This window comes from Montipora foliosa, chromosome 4 (genome assembly GCF_036669935.1).
Source record: "Montipora foliosa isolate CH-2021 chromosome 4, ASM3666993v2, whole genome shotgun sequence".
In the NCBI taxonomy this organism is placed as follows: Eukaryota; Metazoa; Cnidaria; class Anthozoa; order Scleractinia; family Acroporidae; genus Montipora; species Montipora foliosa.
The window spans coordinates 45,837,581-45,852,580 of NC_090872.1; the positions used below are offsets into that span (position 1 = coordinate 45,837,581).

General features: G+C 39.3%; 1 protein-coding gene across 1 annotated transcript; it reads right to left on the reverse strand.

Annotated features, from left to right (window-relative positions):
- Positions 1 to 6,389: 6,389 nt before the first annotated feature.
- LOC138001436 (uncharacterized protein PF3D7_1120000-like) lies at positions 6,390 to 7,277 on the reverse strand. Its single transcript, XM_068848064.1, has one exon. The coding sequence runs from the start codon at positions 7,275 to 7,277 to the stop codon at positions 6,390 to 6,392; it is 888 nt and encodes a 295-aa protein (XP_068704165.1).
- Positions 7,278 to 15,000: the final 7,723 nt, after the last annotated feature.

The following is a 15,000-nucleotide window of genomic DNA, read 5'->3' on the forward strand; positions in this document are numbered from 1 at the left end:
AATAAACTGACTGGATACCGAGTTACATCAGTCCAGGACAGTAATGGCCTGGCCAAAACAGCGACTACATTCGCAACATCGTGCAAAATGCTCTTTCTCGCCATTATTTTCTCCTTAGATACAAACGGGAATGCGAGGAAGAAATGTTGGAAAGAAGACAAAATCTAGACCGCAAAGAAAAACAGTTACAACGTAAGTTGAGTAGTTAATGTTTTAATTAGATAAGCTAAAACCAGTTAGATATTTGATATCGATTGATTTGAATGGTGGGAAGTGAAATTGTTGGCGTTATTCTGAACCGAGTCAGCTGGTTGCCGTGGCCTTGTTTCTTTCGTGGGGCTGTGGAGACGAAAGTGAAGGTCACAGAGTCACTTTCTGCATGAGGCAAGTTTCTCCAAGTACCTTTTACTCTGGTCCCCTCGCCATGGCCACACTCGAGTCGGACGTCCAGCTACCACCTACATCGCCCAATTAAGTAGAGACCCTGGATGCCTCCCCGAAAACTTCCCAAACCTGATGCTGGATCATAATGGATGACGTGGTAGAAATTAATGTCCGAGCTCGCTCGACCAGATGATGATGATGATGATGAAATACGTTTTTGCAATCGATGATCTGCACCAATCTGCTCGATTCTTCCTCTTAGCATGCTTTTTCTTATGTTACTTTGTAAGCAAATCTAGGCGTGATCAAAATCAATTTTCGTTTTTTCATTCAAGTTCTTGAAAGCGCCCAATTGAAATCTGCAATTTTCATTGCACCAAGTTTTTGTGGTCAAGGTAACGGGACAAGTTGCACGAATACAACAAAAGTAAAGATCACTTCAAGTGTTGTTTTTTATTATTGTAGTCTTCTGTCCCTTAGCTTAGTGATAATATTTGATTTAGGGTGATGCTATGTTTTGCTGGCAAAATTGAAACTGGATCGCATTCCACTGTTACCTATTTGGGTAGGTACATTTCACTGACCACTAGTCCATAGACTACCCTGCTGGACAAGGTCCGTGGACTACTTAATGGACTAGTGATGGACTACCTAAAATGGATCACCCTACTAAAAATCACGAGAATAGTTTTGTGGATCAACTGTGTTGCATGGTACGGAACGTGCAGTGCTGTAGCGAGTGATACTGCCTCGCGGTGTGATTTGCGAAACCAAAAGTCTCTCCTCTCACCGCTGTTTTGTGGAAATCATCTCAGCGGCCGGGTAGATTTAAGATTTGCGAATACAAAGACAATCTACATGTTACCGATGCCCAAGTCCAAATCGTTTTGCGACATACATTTTCACAGTTTAAACCGAGTATACTATTTAGCTTTAGTGGCTTTTTGATCCCCGGCCATCATTAAAAACAAATTCGATGTGGACTGTACAGCCTTTACTTCCGTAATTCTCAAGAGCCTTACTTTGTTTAGTTTTGTTTCATAAAATACCTTTAGTCGTTTTATTTTACTGAACTGCAAATGAACAAGAAATCGCCTGTTATCGTCATGACTTCAACTGCGCTAGCGTCTCTCAAGTTAAAGACGACAATGCACACAAATGTAACAATGAATTGGACAATTATTCTGTAGGGGAATGAAATTTTTTAGGCTTATGAAATTGCTGTTGATTCGTTTTTTGGGGCGTAACTAAACACAGGAACGGAACGGAACGGAATATACCGGAATAAACCGGAATATGCCGGAATGAGACGGAATGAACAAGAACGGTACCGGAATATACCGAAACGAGCCGGAATGAAACACAAATAAAGCGGAATTACCGGAATCGAATAGACCGGAATGTGCCGGAACAAGGCGGAATGACAACAGAATAAGGCAGAATAAACCAGAAGGACACCAGAATCAAGCTGATTAGCGTGGACCGGGATGACAAGGAACAAAAAGGAATTTCTATCATTCTACTCGGACTGTGAATGAATTTAGTGGTGCAGAACAGAGAGACTGACAGAAAAAAACAGTTTACATCATAGGGAAAGTAACAAGGGTTGGAACGAGTCACGATATGTTCTCACCATTCTTCATGTAAATATATTATCAACGATCAATCTTTTTTCTGTGCTTCTGACTTTTTTCTTCAAACAAGGAAACACTACGTTCAGGTTCGATGGCATTATTTCCAACAATCGGGAGGAGAAAAAGAGTCTTCCGGCCGTTTGCGCGAATCGATTTCCGTATATCTCCATCACGTGTGAGTCGTGGGAAGCAGGCAAGCAGCAACGGTGATCAGTTTGTGGTTCGTTGAACATGATTGTGATTGGTCAATACACAATTGACCTGTCAGAATGAAATAAAAATGTTCACGGGTTTTCTGACTCGCACAGTGAAAGCCGTCTCCGAGATCCATAGACAAAAACAATTAGAATAACATTCCGTTTCTGTTGCCACTGTATTTGTTCACCAAAAAAATATTACTTCCACAACAAATAATCATTATTTAGCGACGGAAATACCTGTCAAATTTTTCTCGTGATCGAAGTGTTCCAAATGTGACAAAAGGCAAAAACACATGCAATTCCCTTGGGGAATCACGTGACACAAAAAAGCTGACTGAAACAACCGAAAATCGGTCGGCGCGAACTAAAACACCAAATTTTGGCATTTTCAGGTTCATTCCGGTATATTCCGCTTTATTTGTGTGTCATTCCGCCTCATTCCGGTGTCATTCTGGCTCGTTCCGGTATATTCCGGTACCATTCTTATTCATTTCGTTTCATTCCGGTGTTATTCCGCCTCATTCCGGCATATTCCGGTTTATTCCGGTATATTCCGTTGCGTTCCGTTGCGTTCCATTCCTGTGTTTAGTAACGCCCTCGTTTTTTTTTTTTTGTTTTTTTTTTTGTTTTGAAATAAGTCTGGCTATATTTTGTATTCTGACGTCCTCGTTGAAGTTAGCATCGTTTGACTGATTTTTGTACTCGATTTATTATACATGTAGTCACTAGTCAATTTTAGTTGTACAGGGACCTGGTCGATGAAGATAGGGGTTAGTGAAATGTACCTAACCTACCTACCTACCTACCTACCTACCTACCTACCTACCTACCGTTACCAAGTGTCACACTTAGGCAACATTCTGTGTAACTTGCCCTTGTACTGGCATTGCGAGACAACCAGCACGAAAAATTGCCGTGAGACAGCACCTTCAGGAAGACTGAAACGAAAACGGTGATAAAATACATGTCATTAGTCATCTGATAACTATGAAACACTTTTGCGCATTTCTTTCTGAAGACATGCGATCAAGTTACATCTTTGTCGTCATTAGTTACCAGATGATACTAATCTTTTTGCATCAGCTTGTGACTTGAAGAGCCTTGAAGCACTAATTAATTCTGAATTAGAGAAAGTTTTTTTTTTTAATAATAATTTTATTTTTTAAATATGCACACTTACACCATAAAACATTGCAAACTACAGTAAACGATACAATGAGTATTGCAATACGAACGTGACATGAATTACAGCACTACTAAGCATTAATAAAATTACGTTTTCTAACATGAAAAAAAAAAAAGATAAATAATAATAATAGATAAAATAAATAAATGAAATACGACTTCTAGCACTTCTAAAAACCATCTCTTTCCTTTAGGGTTACATTTATAATGATAGTTTTAAAATAGAGGAATCTATATTTAAAAATTCAAGGTTAAGGTTAAGGGTTTAGGAGACTCGTTGCAGCGGGGACAGAAGTGGCTTCCATTTCTTTGAATTTCTTATTGTGTTGTTTTCCAATTGGTGCGTCTGTTTCAGGGAAAGCAAGAAGTTGTTTTGGGTTGGAGATCGTTCTTTCAAACGGCAAATCCAAATGTAGTGCTTAGCCATTAGGCAAAAAAAATTAATTTGGAGTTTAAAATTGGAGTCGTCTGGCTTCAGGCCAAAGGCCGTTTCCATTCCTAAGTGGTTCTCTTTTGAAAGCACGTGGCACGCCTGCAGCCATATAGAGAGGTCATTCCAAAAAATTCTACTTTTTTCACATTCCCAGAATAAATGTAACATATCTTCTTTTTTATCATGGCAGAAGGTGCATGTTCCGTCCTGTCTAATTCCTATTTTTTGCCAGAAATTATTGGTCGTTAGCCGTCTATGTAAAAATCTGAAATTGAAGTCAATTAATTTGGAACTCTTTGTACACGCAGCAGACAATAGGTAGGCTTTTCCCCAGTCAATTTTTACCTTGGCTGTGGACCCGATATCTTTTTGCCACCTCTCTTGAGATAATAGCGGTGGTTCCGCTTAGTCAGAAATTAATTTCTTGTAAACTATTCTCGATGGTTTTTTGTGCTTTAGGAACGTGTTCATGAAATTGTCATACTTCAGCTGAGACCTCGGAATCTGTTGCTGTAAAGGTTTAACAGCAGAGATTATGCCAAAAAAGTTAGTGGTCTGACTTTGAGTTGATATTTATTTTGAAAGCTGGCAAGGGAAAGAAAGTTGTTAGAATCATCCATTAAATATTTTACTTGTGTTATACCTTTGGCAAGCCAATCTTTGCATAGTACTGGTGCATTGTTTATCCTTATTAATGAATTTTGCCACAGAGGTAGAGCTAGAAAGTGATCTTTGGACACTATTCCTTTCTCAAAGAAGGTCTCAGAACATATTTCTATAACTTCTTTAACAAATGGGTCTTCTATGTTTAGATTACCGATGTCTTTTTTGTTTAGGTTCCCTTCGAAGACGGCGTTGCCTCCATATGTTGCGAGTTCTAGATAAAAAAAACTTTCCATTTGCTGCAGTTTTCTGTGTTCAGGTATTTTTTAACCCAGGTAGCTTTAAGGGATTTGTTAATAGTTGTAATATCGATAATTTTGAGTCCACCTTCAGAATAATCATTGATCATAACCTTGCGTTTAATTTTAGCACCTTTATCATTCCATAAGAATTTAAAAAAACATCCTATTAATCTCTTTAATTGCATGGTGCTTAGTTTGCAACGATTTGAGTACGTGTACAAGTTGCGACGCTACTAGGCTCTTCAGAACAACAATTTTCCCTATTAAGCTAAGTCTTCGAAATTTCCAGCATCCTAAGATAGATTTAACTTTCGTAAGCTTTTCGTTGTAAGTAAAAGATATTGCCGTATCCTGATCCGTTGCGAACCAAACGCCCAGTGCCTTAGTCTTTCCCTTTTGCCATTTAAAATTCATTTCGGGGCAAAATGTTTGATTGCTGTTTGTTTTAGACCCTATCCAAAGAGCTTCTGTTTTCTTGTCATTCAGTCTGAGGCCAGATATTTTGCCAAAAGCTTCTATCAAAGAAAGCGAAGACTTAAAGGATTGTTCAGATCCATCTAAAATGAGCGTCGTATCGTCTGCATATTGGCTTAATTTAAATTCAGTATCCTGTATCTTACTACCTCTAATTTCGCTTTTATTTCGTATGGCTTCAGCGAGTATTTCTACAGAGAGTATGAAAAGGTAAGGCGATAGAGGGCACCCTTGTCTGACGCCTTGGCTTAGATTAAAAAAATTGCTTGTCCATCCATTGTTTAATACGCAGCTTTCGATGTTACAATAAAAGAGCCTGACCCAACTTGACAGCGAGGGACCAAAGCCAAAATGTTGAAGAGTTTTGTTGATAAAAGACCATTCGAGAGCATCGAAAGCCTTTTCAAACTCCAGAAAAAGAAGAAGTCCAGGGATTTTTTTATTACCTGTATATTTGATGACGCTGTCTAGTGTACGTATGTTGTCACTGATGCATCTGGTTTTAATGAAGCCTGTTTGATCATCTGATATTAGCTCTGGTAGATCTGTTTTGATTCGCTTCGCGATGGCTTTTGAAGCAATCTTGCAATCGCAATTTAATAGAGTTAAGGGGCGCCAATTTTTAATCAAGATAGGGTCAGAATCCTTTTTGAGTATGAGTTTGACAATTCCTCGGCTTTGTGATATAGTCAGGTTACATATTTCATAGGAGAAATTAAAAGCACTGGTGAGGGTTTCTCCTATGTCTTCCCAGAAAACCATGTAGAATTCACATGGTAGGCCATCTGTACCAGATGATTTCCCGCCGCCATGTCTTTTAGGGCCTCCAGGCATTCCTTAGCAGTTAACTGGCCTTCACAAGAGGATCGCTTTTCGTCATTTAATAATTCTCGTGTGGGTGGAAAAAAGTCTTCCGGAAAGTCGCTCACTTGCGTTTTGGAACGGTACAGATTTTCATAAAAAGTCTCACACTCATATATAATTTATAAAGAATAAAGTGCATCACAGATAAACTGAAAGGGAGCAAAGAACCTTGTGTATACTAGCAGAAAGACATCTACTAAAACTGATAAAAGGGTTAAAAGATAATTTGTTGCGAGAAAAGTTCGTAGCTCTCAGTTGTTTTGCAAATTGTAGAGACGCTCTCCACCAGCCGTGAAACATTCCAAAACAGTTATAAGTTATCTAGATCTTCTTCAGAAAATATTCTTACGGGGGCGCCTTCAGGCGAGGTTTTAATGTACATCTTACCGTCCAACGTCCAAACACTAGTAAGAGTTCCTTCCTGCCTTCGTTTGTTGGCTTTTCCGACCATCCTTCTCCTGTAAGCTGTAAGTTTCTCATTAACAAAAATTCGGTGCTGTTGTCCAGTGGAAGTGTAACTTGGAAAAAGATCCGAGATTTTAACATGCTTTAATTTAACGCGTTCCTTGTAAATTTTGGACTTTACCTTGTGACTGCAAAATTTAACTATAATAGCCGTGCCCCTCCTCAGCTTGTGAGAAATCTCGATGTCCTCGGGCTCTACAGTTATGTTCAAAGCTTCGGCCACTTTATCCGTATCCGTATCCGAGTATGCATTTTGTGGTATTCCGTGTATTTCTAGCGAGTTCTTTCGCGTGTATTGTTCCAAATCGTCGAAAGCAGACCACAATTGTTCAGTTTCTTCCTTCTGCTCTCTAAAGTCATCTTTCACCGCTTTCAGCTCTCTCCTCGTTTCCTCCAGAAAATCTTTTAAGGTCTTGTTTTCGTTCTTCGTCTTTAGCAAGGAGTCCTTCAGATCATTGAGTTCCTTCTCATTAAAATTTGCGGAGTCTTTTAATTCTTCAGTTTCCTTCCTAAGTTTTAGATTTTCGGTGAGTACCGCCGCTATTTGGATCTGAATATCCACCAATAACTGCTTGATTTCGAGGAGGCTTGGCTGCTCTTGTTCGTTTATCTTGTGTATAGATTCTTCAATTCTTGGATCATTGTCGGCGGCCATATTGGCCGTCTTCTTCGCAGTACTTGTCTCTTCTTCTACCGAGCCACGATCGCCTCTCTTATTTTTCTTTGCGGGCATTATCGTTTGCAAAGGCGCATTTCTTACTCTAGAAGATTTATACTATAATTTGAAAAGACCACATGTCGGAGAAGCGTCTACTGTGCAAACTAAGTGGATGTCAATGAAACACGTCCGCCCACCATGATCTACCGCGCAACCTCCCTGAATTAGAGAAAGTTAAGGAATGGTGCGATGTTAACAAACTTTCTATAAATTTTAGCAAAACTAATTATATGATAATTAAATCTTCTAGAAAAACTTCTGAAAATATAGAAATAAAATTACAAAGCATGGACGCCGGGATCGTGCCATCTGTTGAGGAAAAAAGATCACATAAAATATCGAGGTGTTATGATAGATGAGTCACTAACATGGAAATATCATATTTCTTATATCTGTTCTCGTGTTTCACTAAGACACTATCTATCTATTCATCAACTGAAACAAATTTATTATAACCTTATCTACCCTTACCTATCATATGCTTGGGAAAGTGCTTATAAAACGCATTTGCAAACGTTGCAATCTAAACAAAATGCGGTCCTAAGATTAATGTTCTTTGTAACTACATCTGGGCCTTACACTGAAAGCGCTCTCCCCTTTCTTAAATCTTTTAGACATTTTAACAGTAGATAATGTTTACCACCTCCATGCTTTAAAATTTACACATATGTGGCATAAAGGGCTTTTACCAAAGGTGTTTGATAACCTATTTCAAAATGCTAAGAGCCGACATACATACAACACAAGGTATGCATCAAAGCAAAATTTCTGCAAACCACGTATTCGAACCAACACTGGGAAACAAATGTTTTTCTATAAGGCGATTGACCTCTGGCATGATATCCCTTGTTACTTGAAAGATCTCAGTACATTTTCCTTTGCCAAAGAAGTAAAGCAATATCTACTGTTTAAACAATACTCTTAGGAATTGTGTAAAAACACCTTTAAATTAATATCATCAAGCATATGGATTATTAACTGGTACTGGTCTCTTTCTTCTTCTGTTGCTCCTTTTTTATTTAAATTTAACTGTAAATAGTTACTAGAGGTAACCTTACGGTTCCTTTAACCTCTAGGCTCCAATTACCTAAACTACTTTCCTAATTATTTTCTTTAATTAACTTGTAATGTATATAACAATCCTTTGTAATTAGTCTAAGTGTGTGTTAATAAACATTGTTATTGTTGTTGTTGTTGCAGGGCCTAACTGGCTCGGCAAAATGTTTTTGCGTATAAATCAAAAGCCGCTAAAACGCGTGAATATACTATGAGGGAAAAACTTTTTGAAGTACTACACAGCAGACACTATAGATAAACGGGGCCAAAAAATAAACGTAGTAGGGACTTAAAGATACGTCTCTCCACCGATAGCATACATACATATACTTGATAGTTTGCCCTTTTATGTGCCGTTCTATAATCTTCGTTATGTTAGCAATAGTAACACTCATGGCCATTTCAAACGTTAACTTTCATTTTGGAAATCTTATAAGGCTTGCTTGAGACTTGATAGCCTCTCTAGACTTTTTTAAAGAAATCTTTACTCTAATACTGTCAGATGAGTAACAGAAACATGTACAGTTGCCAAAAGCCTTTCAGAGTAATTTAATAAGGTGACGCCTTCTTGATATAACTTGATGCAAAAAACCGCTCGAAAAAAGGCCTAGAATAAGAGAGCAAAAGGGGGTACCCTAATCAAATCTTCGAAAAGGGCCGATATTTTAGGCAAACTTGGAACGGCTAAAAAAACTAGGAAATGCAAGTCGCCTAATAGCCTTATTGGAATTGTTCGAAAGCTTAACTATAATAGATTTGTTCTATCATGATAAAGATTTCCAGTGGCCACATGCAGTAAAAAAATGAAGGGAAAAAAAGTTGTTTTCTTTTCACACTGTCATCTTGAACTTGAAAACTATAAGTTGAAACTGACTTCATCTCTTCAGCAGAAAGAGTCTACGGTTGAGAGGCAAACTGAGGTAACATTAATTAAGGTCTCGTCATAGGTTCGAGATGTCCGTTTTTTAGAGCGTTTTCATTTCGTTAGTATTTATACTATGGGAATGAAAGAAATATAATTTTAATGCTCCGTGAATGTAGTTTTGAATCCAAAGAAGGATTCTTGTTTGTTATGTTTTCAAAGCAAAAGCAGGTGGACCCATTCTGTAGGTTTAAGCTACCCGGCATGGATTTTAAATTTTCCTTAATTCTTTTAAGCAGTCGATTTTGAACTTCAAAATATTTATTAAATAATTTTCAACTAAAGGGTATCGGCCATATTGGATATATTGCGTTTTGCATTTGTTACCCTCCATGAAAGTTAAATAATGTTTTTAACCGGGAATTCAGGTCCAAAAATTGAAAAACGCTGACACAGTTTACTTGAAAATTTTTGTCACAGCCGATTGTTGAAAAAAATGCTCTGCCTTGATTTTCTCTCAAACCCTTGTAAAAGATAAGAGTGACCGCCGCTTACATTGATTAGCCCAGTAATCTACTGCAAACTTCATTGAACCCCTTGACTAGACGGTGCAGTTCAAGCGGAGTCTTGATGAGTTTTCGAAAATCATTTCGCGGGAGTACTGTCTACGGTAAATTATGTAAACAAATCGCCGTGTTTCTTTCGTCAGCAAGCTTGACCGTCTGTATGAAAGTATTTTAATCTTATTCGTTGTACATTAGAAGCAGTATGTTTGCCTGATTCTCTGTAGTTGTATTATAGGTGTTCACCATTCTCCTTGTTCTTTCTGATATCGGGGGGAACGGTCAATCTGCCCGAATTCAGGGTCGTTTGTCTGAATTGTTGGGAAGACACACGGCCCAAGATCGTCTGCCATAAACCTTGGTGAAGATGGCTTTTCTTGCCCGGGAAGAGCAGTGCACATCCGAGAGAACATCTCTTCTAAAATGTAGGGAGCAGATCTTTGAATGCTTCGTTGGTTTCCAATGGGCTCATCTGCCAAGTACTAAGTCGATCCATTTCTTCCGTCTTCTGCGGCATTCATTACGATCGTCTCCAAAAAACGGAATTTTAGGCAGGCCAATTCCATTTTCGGGGTCTGCTTTATTGTTACAGCCGTACACCATACAGCGGTCAGGTATAACCAAAAGTTTCTTCTCAAATCGATGATTGTCTTGGCCTACGATTCTTTGCTTTCTCTGCACCACGCGAATGTTGATGTCCTTCGATGACGTCATAGTACAACTAAGGCCCATTCTTCCAAGTGCTCGGCCGTGGCCGAAAAAAGCGCCAAATTTGAAAACTTTGGCAAGTTAGTAAAATGAACGAAATAAGCTAGGACAAAAAAATTTTCGCAGAAAAGCTTAGACGAATAGCAAGATTATTTTTAGGAAATAAAAAAATTGGGGTTAGTTGCACTTTAAACCTCTAGAAAAAACTGCATTCAAGGAGCGTTAAAATGTTTATTTTATTCTTTTAGCCTAAATACTGACGAAATAAGAACGTTTTTCAAAATTGACACCTTGAACCCATGATGAGACCTCAAGTTGACTCGAGATAATTGGAGAGGTCCGTTCTACTTTCTGCACCAAAAATCAACACAATTTCTTTGTTGCAAGACAGGTCGTGCGTGAGATTTAAATCTTGCAATATCGCTTTTCAACTAATTTTCGACTAGTTTCGCAGCAATGTTGCGAGACAAGTTGGACGTTTTTGTGGCTCGTATTACCGTAGCTTTGGAAAGAATCGATGAAGTACAATCATTTACCAAGCATGGCCCACAGCCAATTCGTCCTCACATCTCAACGGCCTTGGCAGGTTCTCCACTGGTCAGAGATTTGTTTCTTTTTTTCTTTTTCTATCCTTTTTACATAAAATAGCTTATGACCCTCTTTGAAAGAGTACTTATTCATTTTTAGTCAATCGAAGTTTCTAGGTATAAGCTCAAAGTGGGTTGAAGAAGAATGATTTATATCTTCAGGACTACAAGGCTTTAAAGGAAAGAGAAGTTGATTTAAGCAAGGAGAACCCTGCGTTAAGAAGGCAAGACATATCTCTACAAAGCCCTGGCTTCTTTTATCAGTCTTCAAAATACTTTTTGTAATTGCTACATCATGTTTGTTAAAGTTCAAGTCTTGTTTTCGTTTCTGCAGAGATTTGCTGAAATGGTAAGATGAGCAAAAAGGTGCTTAGTAATAGGTTACGTCACTTTCTTTGTTTTTTTATGAGAACTTAACTTATCTTGTTAGTAATTTGGGACATTTTCTCGAGGAAATCAGAAAATAATCAGTTCACGTCTTCACCAGTTTAATTACCAGAGCTAATATAATTAATGTGATGTCCGACTTGCCAGGTGTGCATCATCGAACCGTAAATAGTTCAGTTGGTCCTGATAATAAATTTATGGTATTGTTGGTGATGACAGTATTCTTTGCCTTCACCAGATTTGGTTTCTAAAAGACACCAGTGGTGGGTCGGTGGGTGAGCGCAACACCAAAATTTGGTATTGGTATCAAACGAGTTTACTGAGGTCAGGAACCCATGACCCGGAGCCTACAACTCTACTGTGTTCGTGTAACGGCGTTTTCACAGACCGATTTATTTTTAGATTGAATTTCCCGCGAATGAGACTCCCACAGGAGCCCGATGACCAATTACAAGAAATTAAGCTGATGTCAAAGGGTCACCGAACCGGAACTGCCTTTGTTTGTTGACTTAATTCTCGGGAAGGGCTAGTCTAAAAATAAACCTACTTGTGAAAACGCCGTTTCACAGACGCTGTACGGAAGTTGCACGCTGCAGATGGGCTCCTGCTGAGGTACATTGTACCATGTTGAGATTTGGAAGATGTCACCTTGAGCGTTCGCCCGTCATCAGAGTGAATCAAGGGGTTCTGGGCTGTGGAAGTCTTTATATTGGATGTCGAAGCAATGTTGTTGGTTGAAGCGTAGTGACATGAAAAATAAAGATAAATAAATGCAAAGGGAAGCGTTCATTGATTTGCTGCACGGTCATCCCGGTATGAAGAGCTGGAAGTATGGGATGGCGCTTTTGACATGTGATGAATGAGAGAGTGAGATGTGAGATTTGGTAGGTTTAAAGTGTAGGCTGGTGGATAAACCTTTCCCATTGTTTAGACTTGCAGAGGTTGAGCTTTAGTCCATTGTATTAGGAGAAATGGCTGTTCCTAATCGCCATTTTCCCCTTTGGGACTGAATTTGCGAAGGGCGCAGCGCACGACATCAGACCGGAATCAGACATAAGGCTAATCTGGAAACTGCGTGCTATATAGTTCATGTTTGATGTCGGAACTCAGCATCGCAGCCACATTTTATTAGCTGTGAGTCGATTTGTTGACTGAGGAAGACTTAGTAACCGGAGAAAAACCCTCGAGTCAGTTTGAGATAAACTGTAACTCGGTCCACAAACAATCACACAGGTGGGACGGATGATTGATGACCAATGTGCTATTCTCAGCACGGGGACACCTATTCAGGTATTAACCCCATCCAACAGGACTGAACGTTGCTGAACAAACGGGAAACCGTGTTTTCCTTTCGGCAAACCACCCACAGTATCCCATCGGACAATTGGAAATGTGGACCCTGCATAAAAAAAAATCAAAGAAAACGTACCCTTAAGAGGTGCAAGGATGACGGAGGGGGGTAGGGATGACGCAGTGGTGAGAGCACTCGCCGCCTACCAATGTGGCCCGGGTTCGATTCCCAAATTCGGCGTAATAACTGGGTTGAGTTTGTTGGTTCTCTACTTTGCACCGTGAGGTTATATTTACTCCGGTTTCCCCTTTCCTCAATTTTTCCTTGATTTGCGTTAATTGTTAATTTCAGTTTACAATGTCCCCAATTAGTGCTCCAGTGATAGAACGACTAGACCCTTAAATAAAGTTCCTTTCCTTTCCTTTGCTTTGCTTAGGGTTTTCAGAACGAATTTGGACTATCCTTTTTTGCGTTACATTCACTCACTTAACGTGTATTTGCGTTCTTGATTTTCTGTCTTTTTTGTGGACAGTACTTGACATGGAGCTTGGTAGACGAAGAGCGACTTCTGTTCCACAGTAGGTATCTATGTTAGTCATAAAAATTACATTCTCCTCGATTGTGATAGGTTTTAAAAACTCCTATTTTCCAAAAGTTGAAGTTTAAATCAACCAATCGTCCTTCCGTCCGTCCGTCCGTCCGTCCGCCCCTCCATGTATGCCAATGTGACCAGTATCACGTAACCATATCACGAGCTACAGTTTAGAGCTCATCGAGGAGGCAATACTCCAGTTTACACTATAGCTAGTTTACAGCATACATCTTTGATATTGGACATCAAAGTTATGGTCAATTGACACCTGTAAAAACAAGGTATCTGCTGACCAGTATCACGTAACCATATTGCAGGCTCAAGTTAGACTTTATCGAGGTCAGCTGTTTTCTTTTTAAGTTGACCGCTGACCCGGGACTGGCTGTTGATTGGATCGCAGGCTCAAGCCAAGTCAGACACTCACACTCACACTCACACCTGAACGAGGCTTAATTTTTTGCGCTCTTTCTGTGGCTCGACGCGGCTACACAGCCATGCTACGTCAGCAAAGCTCTTGACAGTCGATGTTTTTCGTGTTCAGGTACGGTTTGGAAAATATATTTTTCTTGCATTTTTCGCTGGTTTCAATCCAGGTTTAACATAATATAGCTGTAGTTATTCAAGTCAAGCATTGGAGGGATATTAACTTAAAGCTGAGTGTTTATTTTTAATTTGTTTAGGGCTGCTGTTTGCTCTGAATTGCAGTTTTTGGTATGTCTTAAGATTTTAAATTTCGAATCTACTAAGGTTGCAAGATCCCTGGACGGCCTATGTCAGAAGAACAGAAACGAAAGAAGAGAGAAAGAGAACGAGAACGACAAAACGGTACACCAGTAATAGCTTAAAGTTGGTGGAAGAAGTTACTCCACAAATTCTTTTCTTTTCTATAGTACGTCTGTGAATTCCAATTTTAGCGTGATTCCTATTCGCTGGGGTTTGACAGTCGACTCTGAAATGGCTTCTTTCCTTTTTCGTTCGCTTGTTGAGGATTTGCTTGTTTTCTTTTAAAACTCTTGCGATTCAAGAAAAATTAATTGCCTAACTGGTGAATTCGACAGTAGATTTCGCTGGAAAAACCGATATCACACTCATCCCTTCGTGATTCATGCGATCAGTCAGTTTTTCAGGTGAAATTAACCGTGGAATTCACTAGTAAGGCAGCGAAGAAAATGTTACATAATTAAGCAATATCCGGGAAAACCAAAAGGCGGGCAGTTCCAAAGCCTTTTATTTTCACCAATCCTACAGCCCGTAAAAATAAACAAGCCGGGAACTCCGCTTTTAGGCTTGGGTAAATCTATATATTAAAGGTTGATAAATTGGCTTTAAAGCTTAAGAGACAACGACTAATATTGCAATGGTTGTGATTGGCCAGCAAGACTTCATAGTAGCTGATAAAAGCATAGTAGTGCTTGTGCGACACTGAACTCATAAGCAGTGGAACCCACCTGAGACACTTGGTCTACTTCTGGGCTCTCCCCTCCTCCTTTTTCTTCGGAGGATATGGACTGTTCCTCGGGCTGTTTTGCCATTTCTGTTAATGGGTCTGAAATCTCCATCCAGACCGTTGACCGTTTTTTGAAAAATACGGTCGTCGGAAATCGTGGCCACTTGAACGATTCGGCCGCGTGTGTTTCCCATTGGCGTCTGTCAATTTATCGCCCACCTTGTTGGTTGTGATGATATCTTTGA

What these genes read in the sequence shown, in the direction of transcription:
- LOC138001436 (XM_068848064.1), bottom strand. Translation starts at nt 7,277, where the DNA reads ATGCCCGCAAAGAAAAATAAGAGAGGCGATCGTGGCTCGGTAGAAGAA.